The sequence below is a fragment of the Rhinolophus sinicus genome, chromosome 1, assembly GCF_057876585.1.
Source record: "Rhinolophus sinicus isolate RSI-liver-muscle chromosome 1, RSI-T2T, whole genome shotgun sequence".
Classification (NCBI taxonomy): Eukaryota; Metazoa; Chordata; class Mammalia; order Chiroptera; family Rhinolophidae; genus Rhinolophus; species Rhinolophus sinicus.
The window spans coordinates 57,373,715-57,389,450 of record NC_142501.1 but is presented as its reverse complement, the minus strand read 5'-3'; the positions used below and the strand labels follow the sequence as shown (position 1 = coordinate 57,389,450).

The 15,736-nt window shown below is 48.2% G+C and overlaps 2 protein-coding genes across 3 annotated transcripts; one reads left to right on the top strand and one right to left on the bottom strand.

Annotated features, from left to right (window-relative positions):
• Positions 1-1,147: 1,147 nt before the first annotated feature.
• CDK2 (cyclin dependent kinase 2) lies at positions 1,148-7,075 on the bottom strand. 2 transcript variants are annotated; one of them, XM_019742352.3, is made up of 8 exons: positions 6,736-7,075; positions 5,949-6,026; positions 5,722-5,842; positions 4,899-5,069; positions 4,312-4,413; positions 3,491-3,634; positions 2,984-3,187; positions 1,148-2,375 (listed from the first exon to the last, which is right to left on the bottom strand). In XM_019742352.3, the coding sequence occupies exons 1-8, from the start codon at positions 6,849-6,851 to the stop codon at positions 2,271-2,273; spliced, it is 1,041 nt and encodes a 346-aa protein (XP_019597911.1). In that variant the 5' UTR covers positions 6,852-7,075; the 3' UTR covers positions 1,148-2,270. The 2 variants fall into 2 exon arrangements, with proteins under 2 accessions (XP_019597911.1, XP_019597912.1); XM_019742353.3 differs by lacking the exon at positions 3,491-3,634 and having other exon boundaries at positions 6,736-7,074.
• Positions 7,076-7,210: 135 nt separating this feature from the next.
• PMEL (premelanosome protein) lies at positions 7,211-15,661 on the top strand. The gene is made up of 12 exons (XM_019742350.3): positions 7,211-7,574; positions 7,789-7,921; positions 10,417-10,527; positions 10,683-10,829; positions 11,518-11,652; positions 12,047-12,208; positions 12,462-13,139; positions 13,875-13,991; positions 14,211-14,295; positions 14,406-14,611; positions 14,710-14,797; positions 15,408-15,661. The coding sequence occupies exons 1-12, from the start codon at positions 7,554-7,556 to the stop codon at positions 15,550-15,552; spliced, it is 2,028 nt and encodes a 675-aa protein (XP_019597909.3). The 5' UTR covers positions 7,211-7,553; the 3' UTR covers positions 15,553-15,661.
• Positions 15,662-15,736: the final 75 nt, after the last annotated feature.

Genomic DNA, 15,736 nt, shown 5'->3' with positions numbered 1-15,736 from the left:
CGGCCAATCCTCTGGAGAAAGGCGGGTCTCTTTCGGCGCTGTCACCAACGAGAACAAGCCAGGGATTGGACAGGCAGGACCCTAGGCCAATATGGAAAGGGAATCCTTGAAGATGGACGAGGTGACGAGCCATTGACGAGCGAGTTCCCCGAGACAGGGGGCGGTACACTGTCGACAGGCGTATATGTTCACCAGTAAAATTGCGACACCCTCATGACCCCGCCCTTTGACTCATAAACATCTAATCAGGTGAGTGACGGAGGCGGGTCAAAGTAAAACTTCAACCAGTACTGCGAAAATTCGGAACTTGAATGGCAGGCAAGGCGGGGTTGAAGGAAGCCTTAGTAAGGCCGCGGCTGACCTTCGCCCCTCCCCCCGGATTTGGCAGGGGCTGACTCTAGCACCCCTCCCTCTATGACCAATGCACGGGAGTAAAAGGAAATACCTCTTCTAGAGACCCGGAGCTTGGGAATTTGAGTAGCCCTCAAGTCGGTTTTTAGTGGGGCCGAAGAGGACAGGAAATTTTGGGGTGGCCCGCGGACAGTCGGAGATGTTTTTTTTGTGGGATGAGACAATGGTAACTCCAAGAAGCGGTAGCTTGGGGAGGCTTCAGCCCCTTCATAATTTTTCATACAGACAATTGGTATTATGAATCGTATTATAAAGGTGAATAAAGTATCTTTATAAAACTTTGCTATTTGTGATATGCAACTAAAAGGAAAAATGACAAGGTTACTGGGAAATGCAGCGTAGAGGTAAATTCTCACAGAGCCCACTTTCAACCATATTGCTGTTCCCAAGCCCTTCCTAACAATGAAATTCCCTAACTGCCACCTTGAGTGTATGTATGTGTATGTGGTATGTGTGTATGTTGGGGGCAGGAGGAGATGCAGGTTTGTGGGGAAAGAAGTAGGAAATACAAAGGCTTCAGTTTCTCCAGATGTAAAATCAGGCAACAATTCTCACTTTTGCCCACCCTCAGCACTATCCCAATTGCATCATAAAAGCCAAAATGGGGTGGGGTGGGTAGCCCTGCAGAGACAGATTAGGAAAAGTGGGGTTCTGTAACCAATTATCATATATACACATTCATATTCTCTCACACCATTCTTTCAGTAAATAATACACAAAAGTAAAGGAGTAAAGATGAACTATAAAACTAGAAACTTTTTCTTTTTAATGAATTACAAACTAAATTACAAATAATGTTAATAGCAAGAACACTCAAGGACAAGAGGTGGGAGAAGAGAGACAATCAAAAAAAGAAAAGAAAAAGAAACTTGAATATTTGCATTACAAAACCCCAAGGTGCACATGGCAACAAATCCACCCACTTCCACTTAGAAACTACCATAACCTGAAATATAAATATAATTGTTCATCCTTATTTTAAAGAAATATTTTTTCCCAATGCTCCCACTCAGTCACAGCCCTGAAAAAGTGTGAGCATTCTCAAAATGATGTCTAAACCCTAACTTCCACTCCTATGGGATGGCCTTCAGAGGAAGACAGGACCTGGCACCTGAAGAACTGAGAAGCTTAAAAGGAAGAGAAAAATTCAAACATATTTCACTTGCCTCATAAGGCCATGGTGAAGCACAATCCCTGTTCCAGAGCCTCCCAGACACTCCTTGCCCATCGAAGGGTCAGACAAGGGCACTGGGGGCAATCATTTCTACTGCAGCCACCCCAGGACTGCAGAGACTGGGAGTCTTGAGTCTCCCAGACTGTTAGGTGAAATGAAACACTAAAACTAGGGTATAAATTGGTTGCATCTATTTTTTTAACCTAATTCTTTAAAATAGGCCCCTCCCTATGTTTTCGTTTTGCTTGGTTTTCAAAAATTCCAACTTACCCCCCTGCTATCAGTTAGCCTAACAAACAGTGGCCACAGGATGCTTGGGGTCTCTGTCATCCCAAACACAGGAAATATTAATTGCGGGGCTTTCAGAGATTGGGATGGCAAATCCTCCTATGTGGTGAGGGGGAACAGTCTTTTATTTTATTTTATTTTATTTTAAATACCAGCCCTCCTCAGCAATGACTAAGAGGAGGGGTGGGAGAGGCTGACTTAAGTGCATCTAATACTGAAGTTTCCTTTCATTTTTACCCTTTTCCCCCCTCCATTCCCCTATACTCCCAGAGTTGGCTGTTTAAGAGGGGAAGGTAAGTGTCAAGGCAGCCAGACAAGACAGAGGGCAAATAGCCCAGAGCCAAGCCACATCAGGCCCCCACTGGAGAGGGTGAGACTGGAGGCTTGGGTAAGGACATCAGAGTCGAAGGTGGGGTACTGGCTTGGTCACATCCTGGAAGAAAGGGTGAGTCAGAGCTGCCTTTGCTGAAATCCGCTTGTTGGGGTCGTAGTGAAGCATTTGCTGGAGGGAGAGATGTATACTGACTTCAGTAATGTGACAGTAGACTAAATGGGCGGCAAGTTTTCAAAGAAATCGGGAAATCGGGGTGGCTGGATTTGAGCTCTGAACAACAGGGTTGCCGGTTCGATTCCCACATGGGCCAATGAGCTGTGCCCTCCACAACTAGATTGAAGACAAGGAGCTGCCACTGAACTTCCGGAGGGGCAGCCGGATGGCTGTTGGTTAGAGCGTGAGCTTTCAACAACAAGGTTGTCAGTTCAATTCCCACATGGGATGGTGGGCTGTGCCCCTCTGCAACTAAAGATTTGACTTGGAGCTGATGGGCCCTGGAGAAACACACTGTTCCCCAATATTCCCCAATAAAATGTAACAGAAAAAAAAAAATCGGGAAATCAGAATTTCTTTTACCCAAAGCAGAGTTCCCATTTCCCTCCTCTCTGTATCTGACTGCTCAGTTGGTGTGCCAACAGGATGACAGAAGCAGGGGCTAGGGAAAAACTGAGACCCAGAGTCCAGGGCCTCATCCTTCCTTCATTTAGGAGAAACCCTGCCCTCCGGTAGTGAATGAGTAAATGCCCCGCCCAGCTCCACCCCCCACACACTCTCACCGATAACAAGCTCCGTCCATCTTCATCCAGGGGAGGCACAACTTTGCTAAAATCTTGCCGGGCCCACTTGGGGAAACTCGGCTTATAATCAGGCATAGAAGTAACTCCTGGCCAAACCACCTCATCTGGGGTCCCCAGAGTCCGAAAGATCCGGAAGAGTTGGTCGATCTCAGAATCTCCAGGGAACAGGGCCCTGCGGGTCACCTGAAAACGCGGAAAGAGGAAAGGCCAAAACCCACATTGACGTCAGTCAGAACTGCCCCCTATACAATGGAGGTTCCCACAGGCAGTGGTAGGTCAGCAGGGCCCCATGACTCCCGCCCCAGGGCCTTTCATGGGGTCAGTTACACAGAGCCTGAGACAATGAAGTTCCTTCATCTGTCTCCTCGCCCCCTCCTTCCTTCCCCCAACCATGGCTTTGCAGATCCCCAAGGCTGGGTGGGGCTGGGAGGGGGTGAATGTCTGGGGTGCCACAGACGTGTAGCAAAGGGATCCCAAGCCACTCACGGGGTATGGGGTAGACACTGCGGTCATCCCCCCTCCTTGTGATGCAGCCACTTCTAGATAGGAGCACAGCGGGCAGAGACTGTGTCTTCCATTTCTTCTGTGTTCCCCACAGCACTTAGCATGGTGCTGGGTACACACTAGGTGCTTAACAAATATTTTTTGATGAATTGAGAGAGGAATATGGGCAATTGTAAGGTAATGCACTGGGGGATAAATGTCATTTTATATATATATAAAATGGCTAATGGTCTCCAAGCCCCAGTTACAACCCAGATAAAGGACCATAACACATACTGCTGATTTGATTTGAAAACAGCCCACTCCACTGTTGATTTAAGAGGATGAGAATTCCCATATAACACTGGGTCTCAGGGATCCTTCAGTCTGAAAAGCCAGACATAGCGGGAGGACATGATCTGAAGTCTGTAGTTTAAATAAAAGGTGTGGATAAGGTGAACACTGGTGGCTTCACCGCATTCCTAGCACCCTACAATAAGGTCTCCTGGTCAAATGAAGCACTAAATGGAATTCATTCTCCCAAATATATGCAGACTAAAGCTAAAGCAGCTGCAGATATGATTCAGCTCAATTCAGGGATAAGAGATATATACTGGATGCTAAAACTGTTTGAGGATATACTAATATTGTGATTGACATCAGGGACAACAGTCCTGTCCTTTCCCCATCACCCACCTTGGTGCTACTCTAGAGAAAGAACCCCGTGATAACAGAAGGGCCATGGGTTGGGGCCGAGAAACAGTTCAGTTGTTCTTGAATGTGGGGAGGAGTGGGCTGGGTGGAACTCAGGCATGCCTCCGTACCATCTCAGCAAAGATGCAGCCCAGACTCCAGATGTCCACAGCTGTAGAGTAGTATTTGCAGCCCAGAAGGATTTCAGGTGCTCGGTACCACAGGGTCACGACCTGGGGACAAAAGTAGGAAGGGGAGGGGTGGTGTATCGAGCATGGAGATTCCCACATCTCAGCTCCCCGATACTACCCTGCTAACTCTCAGCCTCCTAACAGCTTCTTTCCTTCCATCCTTACATTCCCTCTGATCTCCCCTAAGTAAAATTATTACATACAACTTCTTACGTCAGAATGAGCATAGCCCATGGTTCTGGGGACCATATTTTCTGAACCCCCAATGTGACTTTTCTGGAAAACTTGAGACAAGTGATCACAATTTTAATAATGTGCCATCCAGCTCTCCTGGCTTGGTTTCTATCAAAGCCCAGTTAGCCCCACAGGATGAACTCTGTGCATACTCTAAGACGTCTCGAGGTGTCAGAAATACTTTCCATCTAGTGAGAGAGAAACTGCTGTCAAAATACTTTTAGTTATTTTAGTGAATGTCCTTGTTAACACCTGCCAGGGAGAGCGGAGAAGAAATGCAGAGAGGGACTGACCTCATGGGTGTAAGTACGAACGGGGACTCCAAAGGCTCTGGCTAGTCCAAAGTCTGCTAGCTTGATGGCCCCCTCTGCGTTGATAAGCAGATTCTGAGGTTTGAGGTCTCGGTGCAGGACACGATGAGAATGGCAGAAAGCTAGGCCCTGGAGCAGCTGGAACAGATAGCTCTGACAATGGAGAGAGAGAGGACTGGGTTTCTTTATTACACTGAGCAGATTAGGGTCTGCTCTGTGCCTACAAAGCTCTACTAAAGCCTCTACTATGTTAGATTATAATTACATGTTTGCAAGCTATTTCTCTCATTGGACTGTCAGCCCAATGAGGATAAGAACTAAGTCTTACTTAGTTTTGCACGTCTTTTCCACATCCTGTGCCTAGTACATTGAAGGTGTTCAATAAATGTGTATTGAATAAACATTTGTTGACAGATTGAAAGTAGCTCAGGGAGTAAAGAACCCAGCCCTAAAACAGATAATAGACTCACTGGCTATTTCTCCCACCAAACAGGTGGAAGGGCTTTTTTGGAGGAATGTACCAAGTGCCCTCAAGTCCCATTTATCTGAGTTTCATCTGATCTTCTACCTGAGCTGCTAAGTTGACTCACTAGAGTTTCAACTTCTTTAATTCTCCTGCCCAGCCCTAGCGCTAATAAGCATAATGTGCAGTGAAAGAGCCATAAAAGAAAGGTGTGTGTGTGTGTAGAGGATGGAGGTCTGGGAAGGAAACCAAGATCACAAATCACCACTCAGTCTGAATTGCCTTCAGCCCCCCACCTCCAAGACATGCTTGTGTTGGGAAAGAGTTGATTAGAAGGATTACCTTGATGAGGGGAAGAGGAATGCCAGTAAGAGCAGAGGCATCCATGAATTTCTTGAGATCCTGGTGCAGAAACTCAAAAACCAGGTACAGTTTGTTTTCTGTGTGGATAACATCTAGCAGCCTAAGGAAGGGAGGTCCAGGAATGGAAATGAGGGAGAGAAATGCCCAGACTACACGACAGAAGGCATGCTCCTTTACTGTCAACCACTTCCCAGGTATATACTTACTTGACAATATTAGGGTGGTTAAGCTCCTTAAGCAGAGAGATCTCTCGTATGGCAGTACTGGGTACACCCTCTGTCTCACTTGGAGAGGTTGGAAAAGCAGAGATGGGAATGTGGTTACAAATATTCCTTTTTCCCCAGCCCAGTCACTCTTTTCCCCCCAAGGAGACACCACCCCAGCATCCCCTAAGAAAGTGAGAGAAGAAAAAGGGTGCTGTAGGAATTCATTCATGTGTGGACAGTAAGTGGCTTTGGGACATATTAAGGTCATTATTTCTTTTTTTCCCAGAGGTAGGTAAGTAAAGCCTCCTGGTGAAGGGAAAGAGAGAAGGTAAGAGGGAAAAAAAAGGGAGTAGCAGCACCCAGCTTCCCTTGAGGGGCCAGTGAAGTTCAACTGCCATTCTTTTGAAAGAGGGACAGAATTCTAAGATGAGGGTGGGGCTGGGGCAGTAAGGAGGGCTCTTTATTCAGAAAGGTACTCTTCACCGGTTCCCACAAAACCCAACTCCACGGGGAGTCCTGGACCCTATGTCAAGAGGCCTCCTTCCTCTTCCTGACTGCACGTTAGGGGGCATCACCCGGTTTTGGGGAGCAGATTTCCCACGACTCGACAGTACCCTATAATCTCCGGAGGGAAACCCTTTACAGTCCTCCAATCCACCTCTCCAATTCAAAAGAAGTCCCTCCCTGCTACCTTCCGGTCCCTGGACTGCTACCCGCCTGTTAGGGTGGGGGTGGGGGGCACTCAAGGAGCTCCCGAAGTAGGAGTCCGGGTATAGAGGCCACTCACGTGTCCAGGCGGATTTTTTTAAGCGCCACCACTTCTCCGGTCAGCTTGTTTTTGGCTTTGTACACAACTCCGTACGTGCCCTCTCCGATCTTTTCCACTTTTTGGAAGTTCTCCATGAAGCGCTAGTGAGTCGGGTCAGCCCGGCCCTGGAGCGGGGACCTGGGAACCCTGCAGAAAGCGGGGCCCCGCTCTCGGGGGCGGAGGAGGGAGAAACAGGGCCCGGCACCGCGGCTCCAGGTCCGGATGGAACGCAGTACAGTTCTTGCTCTTGTCAATTTGTCCAACTTGAAACAATGTTGCCGCCTCCCCGCCAGTTCCCTACCACCACCAGAGGCCCCGCCTCTCCTTCCCGCGTTTCCCTGGCTCCGCCCCTAGCCTTTCCTATTGGTCAACGTCAGAGGGGACGGGGCTAACCCAGCGCCCCTCGCCGCAAATGACCCCGCCCCGCGCAAGTTCGGTTCTGTGCAGCATTAAGACAAGTTTCTACCTCCGAGACTAAGCACTTTTTTTCAAGTACCTGATTTAGGCTCGAGTTTCCTACCTGTGTCCTGAATTTGTAGGGATTTCCTGATCTCTCCGTTTTCATAACCCTTAGGGAAAATGTCTATTGATCTAAGATTAAATTCCACCTGGCCCAGGGGTCCTCCTTTGAAAAGCAGAAAGCTGGGAATCTCATTGTAAGGGTTTCCTGGGCCTCGCAGGAGCCGTTGCCTCAGCCTCTCAGCCTACTCTGATACTGTCTCTTTCTGGATGAAGGGTCTCTATTTCGGTCTTTTTAAGAGTTCCTAGTTTGACTCAACAGATTGATTCACTCTCCCATGATGAATTGTGTGTGTCGGGTACGTGTTATGTAGCTGCCTTTCAGTCAATTAATTATTTTTCAGTCAAGATGAGAATGACCTAATGAAACCAGGAACTGTTTGAATAATGGGATGTCCGGGGACCAGGATCCCTTGTTAGTTCTGCCTTTCTCTGGTCCTCTTGCCCCGCCCAGGCGTCCTCTGAAAGGAGAGGAGGAAGGGCTATGCAAATGAGCACCCCTTTCTTATATAGGGGCTTGTCCTAGGCACCCCCACCCCCAGCACCTTTGGTTGCTGGAAGGAAGACAGGATGGATCTGATGCAGAGAAAATGCCTTCTCCATGTGGCTGTGATGGGTGCTCTTCTGGCTGTGGGGACCACAGAAGGTGAGTGTGGAGTGTGTGGATATGAATAAGTGTGAATTTGGGGTTGCACACCTTCTCTGCTTTTCCCTCTCCTAATGGTAGATACTGGCAACACTTCAGGCTTCTCCCACCCATTTGATTTAGTGAGGATATGGGCACCTGACCTCCCTCCTCACATAGAGATTTGGGACTGAGCTTCAAAATACTCCCATCTGCTTGAAAGGGCAAGAGGATAATGGGTCTTCGTGGCCCTAGTTCTTTGGCCCTCTGGGCAGTGAGCTGGAGCAGGGGCTCCAAGAGGGTAAAATGAGTAGGAGATTCTTTTAGGAAATGTCTCAGTTACTAGGGATAGAATATTTAAAGTGAGGAGTGAGAGAATGTGGTATTGGATAAGAAGGGTAAGGAGGCACCACCTCCCTTCTTTGGGATGGAGATGAGTGAACACAGCCCAGGCTTTTGTCTTGGGGCTGGAAGAGACAGGGAGAGGGGTCTCAGCTGAGCATCACATGAAAGGGCTCTGGGGGATTGGGGCCTCGTGACAGGAGCAAAGGGGTGGGGGCAAGGGGTGGTGAGAGGGTCTGGAATGTCCCGTGCTACTCTGAGGAGGGAGGGTTGGGAGTGGAAAAAGAATGGGGCATCTTATGATTCTCTTGCTCTAGTGGTGGGATGCTCAATGAGATAATTCCAGATCCTCCCCCAGCAGAATCAAATTAGATTTCCAGTACAAATTAGAAATGAAACGAGGATAGTTTCTGCTGTGCTGAAATATATACATCAGATCCCAGTTCCCTCTTTCTTGCTCTAGATTCCTGGTCTTACAGACTTTGAGACTGTTCTCCTTGATCTGACTCCCTCATTCATGCTGCTGTTTCAACTGTTTCTTTTACTATGTTCCTTAATGTATTCTGGAAATATTCTATTCATACTTGCCCACCTGCAGCTCTAAAAAATTGTGCTTACTTTTTGGATCCTGATTTTTAAAATCATAAAATGCCAATTTTAGACATTTATGAAATTTTATATGGACTGGTTTTGATAATTTTGTGTAGTGTGAAGTGACAATGCTTATTCAATATTCTTTTTTTTTTTTACAGATTCAAACTGAATTTGTAGCATTAAAATAACAAGATGTCTGGGATTTGCTTTTATTTGTTTAATTTTTATTCTTATTTTTTAAAAGATTTTATTGGGGAAGGGGAACAGGACTTTATTGGGGAACAGTGTGTACTTCCGGGACTTTTCCAAGTCAAGTTGTTGTCCTTTCAATTTTAGTTGTGGAGGGCGCAGCTCAGCTCCAGGTCCAGTTGCCGTTGTTAGTTGCAGGGGGTGCAGCCCACCATCCCTTGCGGGATGGCAACGTTGTGGTTGAGAGGACGTGCTCCAACCAACTGAGCCATCTGGGAGCTCAGCGGGAGCTCAGCTCAAGGTGCCATGTTCAATCTTAGTTGCAGCCCACCATCCCTTGCAGGAATCAAGGAGTCGAACCGGGAACCTTGTGGTTGAGAGCCCACACTCCAACCAACTGAGCCATCTGGCACTGGCCCATGTGGGAATCGAACAGGCAGCGTTCGGCATTAGGAGCATGGAGCTCCAACTTCCCGAGCCACCAGGCCACCCTGGGATTTGCTTTTAAATACTTTAGCCAAAAAACAAACAAATAACAATAACAAAGAATAGATAAAGCAAATGTGGCAAAATTTTGATAGTTGTTGGATCTGGGTAAGGCATATGGGGATCCATCATATCCCTTCTTCTCAGGCCACTCAGTCAGTTGCCATAATTTTGTCTACTCTGCCCCAACCCCAACCTCTGCCTGCCTCTGATCCATCTTCCTCACTGCTTGCCATAGTGACCCTTCTGAAACACAAATCTGATTATATTCAAAAAGATTCTGAAGGGTGAATTTTATGTATATGTATTATATCTCAAAAAGAAAAAAATTAACAAAAAAAACCTTCTGAGATGGCCTTGCCTGCAAGATGAAGGCCAAATTCCTTCATTTGACACTCAAAGCCCCCAAACCATCTTCTTGGCCTCATCTCTCACAATGTGCATCAACCATATCGCTAGTAGTTCCCTGTCACGCCATGTGTTTCCCTGTCTCCATGCGTGCTGCTCACGCTGGGCCTCCTGCCTGGAGTGCTTTATCTCACAGGCCAACTCCTCGTTGAAGTCTTTCCCAATCCACTGGAGTGGAACTAATCTGTTTAGTCTGTCATTTTGTTGTACTTCATGTATGTCTGGCTATGGCTCATATTAAACAGTGCCTTGAATTATAGTAATTTATGTATATGTATATGTCTATTCCCTATACTTTACCTTGGATCCCTTCAGGGCCATGTCTTAGTCACTTCTTAAGTCCTTTGTACCTAGCACAGTGCCTAGTACATGGTGGGTATTCAGCACATTAAAATGCACTTTAAATGTGAGAATGAGTGGGGCAACATGGGACAGTGTTATCTCCTGAGAAGGGACTGAGTAAGGATCCTAGGACCCTCATGGTACCTTCCTTTTAGGACCCAACGACTGGGACTGGCCTGCTGTCTCGAGGCAGCTCAGAACTAAAGCCTGGAACAGGGAGCTATATCCAGAGTGGACAGAAATACAGGGGCCTGACTGCTGGAGAGGTGTGAACTTGGCAATTTCTGGGGAGGGCATGGTAGGAATGAGGTGGGGAGAGGAGCAAGAACTGGCTGGAACGTAGCTTGGGAAGAGAGGAGAGGGAAAGGCATATGGGGAGGGGAAGCCAAGGAGTCCCAGCTAATGCAGCCACCCTTCCCAGGTGGCCCTGTGGCCCTGAAGGTCAGTAATGATGGGCCTACGCTGGTCGGGGCAAATGCCTCCTTCTCTATTACCCTGCACTTCCCTGAAAGCCAACAAGTGCTGCCAGACGGGCAGGTCATCTGGGCCAATGACACTGTCATCAATGGTGAGTACTTCTCTACTGCTGGCCCTCATTTCTAGGGCTCAGATTCCTTGGTGTCCCCAATGACCTCAGGGAATGCCCCCTTACCCTCTACTTTTTTAAAAAAACAGATTATATATGTAATGCATATTCATTTTAGAAAAATTAGAAAACACAAATTAAAAAAAAAGGAAAAAAATTATAGTCCCCAAAATGGGGGACAGAAGATTCAGTGGACCAGAAGTTGAATGGACTTGGATGTAAACTTATTACTAGTATGTGACCCTGGGCAAGTTACTTGTTTTGTGCTACCATTCCTTTATCCACAGAATGGGGATGATACCGACCTTGAAAAGTTGCTGTAAGGATTAAAATGTGATAATACATAAATTTAGCATGATGCCTGCCCTAGCCTATAGTAAAGGCTCAATAAATGCTAGCTGGTGCTGTTATTTTTATCCCACTAGCTAGAGCAAATCACTCTAAACATTTGGATATATGGTCTTGCAATCTCTTTCGTATGTAAATATATACACATGACTCTTTAATTGTAGTTTCCATTCTTCCCACTACCAACCAAAATGTATTATACCAAGGGGAATGTACTTTATAGTTCGGGAGTATTCCCAGAGCCCCTCTCTGGGAGCCACGTTGGGGGTTTTGGTGTACAGGAAGGAATGCCAGTGTTCGAAGGTGACTCTCTACCTTTCAGGGAGCCAGGTGTGGATAGGACAGCCAGTGTATCCCCAGGAACCTGATGATACCTGCATCTTCCCTGATGGGGGGGCCTGCCCATCTGACCCATGGTCTCGGAGGAGAAGATTTGTTTATGTCTGGAAGACCTGGGGTGAGGGACTCCTTGCTCTGGCCTGTCATCTACACTCGGATTCACCTCTTCCTACCTGACCCCCTTTCCTTTTGGTCCCATCCATTAAGCTCTGTGATTTTCCCTAATCATTTTCCCCGTGGCTCCTTTCTCTTCCATAGCACCTAGCCCCCTCCAATTCTCTCTGTTATAGTTCTCTCTGGGATCCCTTTCCCAGTTATAGTCACATCCCATGGAACCATTCATTAGGACCCCTTTCCTGCCCCCCATATCACAACCTTCCATAACACCCTCTAATCATCCTCGATCCATCTCTTGACCTTCCTTCTCTGTTGCCTGGTCTCTAATCTGGCCCCTCAGTTTTCTTCGACCAGTAACCCCCACCCCTCCCTACTTTTCTTTCCAAAAACTTCAGGCCAATACTGGCAAATTCTGGGAGGCCCGGTGTCTGGGCTGAGCATTGAGACAGGCACAGCAGCGATGGGCACACACACCATGGAAGTGACAGTCTACCACCGCCGGGGATCCCAGAGCTATGTGCCCCTCGCCCACTCCAGCTCCGCTTTCATTATTACTGGTAAGGATTTAGGAAGTGCCAACGCCAGTCCTAGGGCAGGAGAAGAAGGTAGGGAGGCCTGGCTGGACTTGAAGGGGAAAGGAGAAATTGTGTATAATCTTAGAGGGGCAGAGCCAGGAAGACCTGGGCAGAGGAATGTGGGGCTTGGAGCCAGTGAAGGGATGGCTAGTCAGCTTAGGGCTGGAGAGTATAGCTGTGAAAGGAGAAGCTGTGGCCCAGGTGTGGGTCTCACCTTTTTTTGTTCCAATCCTAGACCAGGTGCCCTTCTCTGTGAGCGTGTCCCAGATGCAGGCCTTGGATGGAGGGAACAAGCGCTTCCTGAGAAATCAACCTCTGATCTTTGCCATCCAGCTCCATGACCCCAGTGGATATTTGTCTGGGGCTGACCTCTCCTACACCTGGGACTTTGGAGACAGCACTGGGACCCTGATCTCTCGGGCACTTATGGTCACTCACACTTACCTAGAGTCTGGCCCAGTCACTGCCCGGGTGGTACTTCAGGCTGCCATTCCTCTCACCTCCTGTGGTTCCTCCCCAATTCCAGGCACCACAGATGGGCTAGTGCCTACAGCAGAAGTCGTAGGTACTACACCTGGTCAGGTTCCAACTGCTGAACCCTCTGGATCCACAGCTGTGCAGGTGCCAACCACAGAGGTCATAGGCACTACACCTGTGCAAGTGCCAACTGCAGAAGGCATAGGTACTACACCTGAGCAGGGGTCAACCTCAGAGGTCATAGGTACCACACTTGCAGAGATGCCAGCTGCAGAGGTCACAGGGACACCTGAAGTGTCAACTGCAGAGCCCTTTGAAACCACAGTTGCACAGGTAACAACTACAGAGTTGATGGAGACCACAGCGGGAGAGGTATCCACACCTGAGCCTGAGGGTCCAGATGCCAGCCCATTCATGCCTACAGAAGGTATTACAGGTAAGAGGGTCAGTATGAATGAGGTTTATTCATACTGGGGCATTTGTTACCAAAGAGCTGAAAGACATACCCAGAACCCAGATGTTACCCAATCATTGCTTAATGATGGAGTCCCCTCAGAGCCCTCTCTGGTTTTAAAGCCTTCAGGTCCCTCTTAATGACACGGAACAGATGTGGAGTTTAGGAAGTCAGGGTCTTCCCCTAGGCCCTGGGGAGAGAGCTTATTGCTTGTGTATCCCTGAGGAGAGCTGTTCCCTGAGGGGCAGGGCAGGGCACAGACTGATCATTTACATAATATTTATGTCTAATTTTCTGTTCAAGTGTAAATGCATAGAAATCTTTCCCAGATTTTGACACCATTTCCCACCTCTGGATTCCTATCCCAAAGCAGGTCAACCCTGAATTGTGCTAGGAACACTGAAAAGGGAGGAATGAGATAGTGACATTTAGGTAAGTTAACATATGTCAAGCGTCTAGCCCAGGACCTGGCACAGTGTGGAGAGTGATAAACATTTGGCATTTTTTGAAACTCCAATGCTACCCCCGTGTGACTCTGGGGCAGTTATTTCTCCTTCAGATCCTCTGTTTCCTTATTTATAAAAAGAGATTTCCCAGGCCTTGTCTAATTCCAAGCCTGGATTCAGTAGCTCTGAGTCTACCTGGGAAAATGCCTGCAAGGCTCTTTCCAGGTGTATCATGTCTCTTGACTTTGCCTGTTCAATACTTTCCTGCCAGGCTCCCAGAGCCCCCTGCTGGATGGCACAGACACCTTAACGCTGGTGAAGCGACAAGTCCCCTTCGATTGTGTTCTGTATCGATACGGCTCCTTTTCCCTCACCTTGGACATTGTCCGTGAGTCTTGCATATAAGGGGGGCTGGTGGAGGGAGGTGTGTGCTGCTTCAGGCTGCCAGTGGAAGGAGTTACTCACCTGGACAAAAATACCCAAGTCCCAGGGTTTTCATCTGAAGGCACGGGAATGAGATTAGGGAAAGAGCCTAGGGCTTTCCTATTTATGGATGTTTGGGAAGTCCTGAGAGAGGAATCCCTGACTTAATCTTGCAACTTTGCAGAGGGTATTGAGAATGCTGAGATCCTGCAGGCTGTGCCATCCAGCGAAGGGGATGCATTTGAATTGACTGTGTCTTGCCAAGGCGGGTGAGTATCCTACTGGTAGCCCCGAGAACTCCTGGGTTGACTGTTGCCCTGCTCTCTGGTGTCTAGTGTCCCTTCCCAGAATCCCTGACATGAGATGACACCTCTCCCAGGCTACCCAAGGAAGCCTGTATGGACATCTCATCGCCAGGGTGCCAGCCCCCTGCCCAGCGGCTGTGTCAGCCTGTGGCACCCAGCCCAGCCTGCCAGCTAGTTCTGCACCAGGTACTAAATGGTGGCTCGGGGACCTACTGCCTCAATGTGTCTTTGGCTGATGCCAACAGCCTGGCAATGGTCAGCACCCAGCTTGTCATGCCTGGTAGGTACTTGGACAGAGCTGAAATAAAGAAGGGGAGGGGGCAGAGGCTATTTGGCAGGGAGCAGACACTGAAGCAATGCCTGGGATTCCACTCACAGGTCAAGAAGCAGGCCTTGGGCAGGCTCCCCTGTTCATGGGCATCTTGCTGGTATTGATGGCTGTGGTGCTTGCATCTCTGATATATAGGTGAGGACCCCACCATCCAGCTCACAATCCCTTATTCCCTGTTACCACTACTAACTCTTCCTCAAAGGGAAAAGGAATCACCACTCCCTTTGAGGAAGTATGGTGTCCAGGAAAAGCCCAGACTTGGAAGTTAAACAGGCCTGGGCTGCAGTCTTGATGATGGGACCTTGGGGAAATAGTTTAATCTTTCTGAACCTCTGAAAAGTAGGAAAACTAATACCTGCCTTATGGGGCTGTTGTCAGCATTAGAGACAATGTGGACAAAGCATCTGGTTTTGAAGCAAGAATGCAATAAATGATGAAATTAATGACTGTTGTTATTAGCAATATCAAGAGTGGAGGAGGTTGGGTGAACTGAGTTCTCCACTTGCGAGGACAGATCCTCAGGCCTGGAGTGCCAGGTCCTCAAAGCAGGGAAGCTCATAGGCAGAGGGGAATAGACTGAGGTTACCATAGAAACAAGAGAGGATAAACCCTGTCTATGAGGAGAAGGGGAGGGAGCTAGGATCAAGGCTAAGTAAACCTGGGATATGGGTGTGTCCTCAGGAGATGCAGTCAGGCTGCCCTTGTCCATTGCTAACCAGTTTCCCCTTTTTTCTCCCAATATTAGGCGCAGACTTATGAAGCAGGGCTCATCTATCTTCCTTCCCCAGCTGCCACATGGTAGCACCCACTGGCTGCGTCTGCCCCAGGTCTTCCGCTCTTGCTCCGTTGGTGAGAGCAGCCCCCTCCTTAGTGGGCAGCAGCAGGTCTGAGTAATCTCACGTGATGCCAGGATTTACCCAAGGTGGATGGCAATGCCTATTCTTTTCTCCAGTCTCCCCTTAGAGACGCCCACTACCTGAAATAAATACTCAGAACCTGGTGCTGTTTTCTTCCTTGCTTCTTGGGAGAGTCTGTCATTTAAGGAATGAAGGTATAAAGGAAGGAGGTATACCA

What these genes read in the sequence shown, in the direction of transcription:
- CDK2 (XM_019742352.3), bottom strand. Translation starts at nt 6,851, where the DNA reads ATGGAGAACTTCCAAAAAGTGGAAAAGATCGGAGAGGGCACGTACGGA. An exon ending in AACCACCCTAATATTGTCAA is followed by an intron (nt 5,843 to 5,948) that starts GTAAGTATATAC and finishes TCCCTTCCTTAG; the next exon opens with GCTGCTAGATGTTATCCACA. An exon ending in TTCGTACTTACACCCATGAG is followed by an intron (nt 4,414 to 4,898) that starts GTCAGTCCCTCT and finishes TTTTGTCCCCAG; the next exon opens with GTCGTGACCCTGTGGTACCG.
- PMEL (XM_019742350.3), top strand. Translation starts at nt 7,554, where the DNA reads ATGATGAATTGTGTGTGTCGG. An exon ending in CAATGACACTGTCATCAATG is followed by an intron (nt 10,830 to 11,517) that starts GTGAGTACTTCT and finishes TCTACCTTTCAG; the next exon opens with GGAGCCAGGTGTGGATAGGA. An exon ending in GCCTACAGAAGGTATTACAG is followed by an intron (nt 13,140 to 13,874) that starts GTAAGAGGGTCA and finishes CTTTCCTGCCAG; the next exon opens with GCTCCCAGAGCCCCCTGCTG.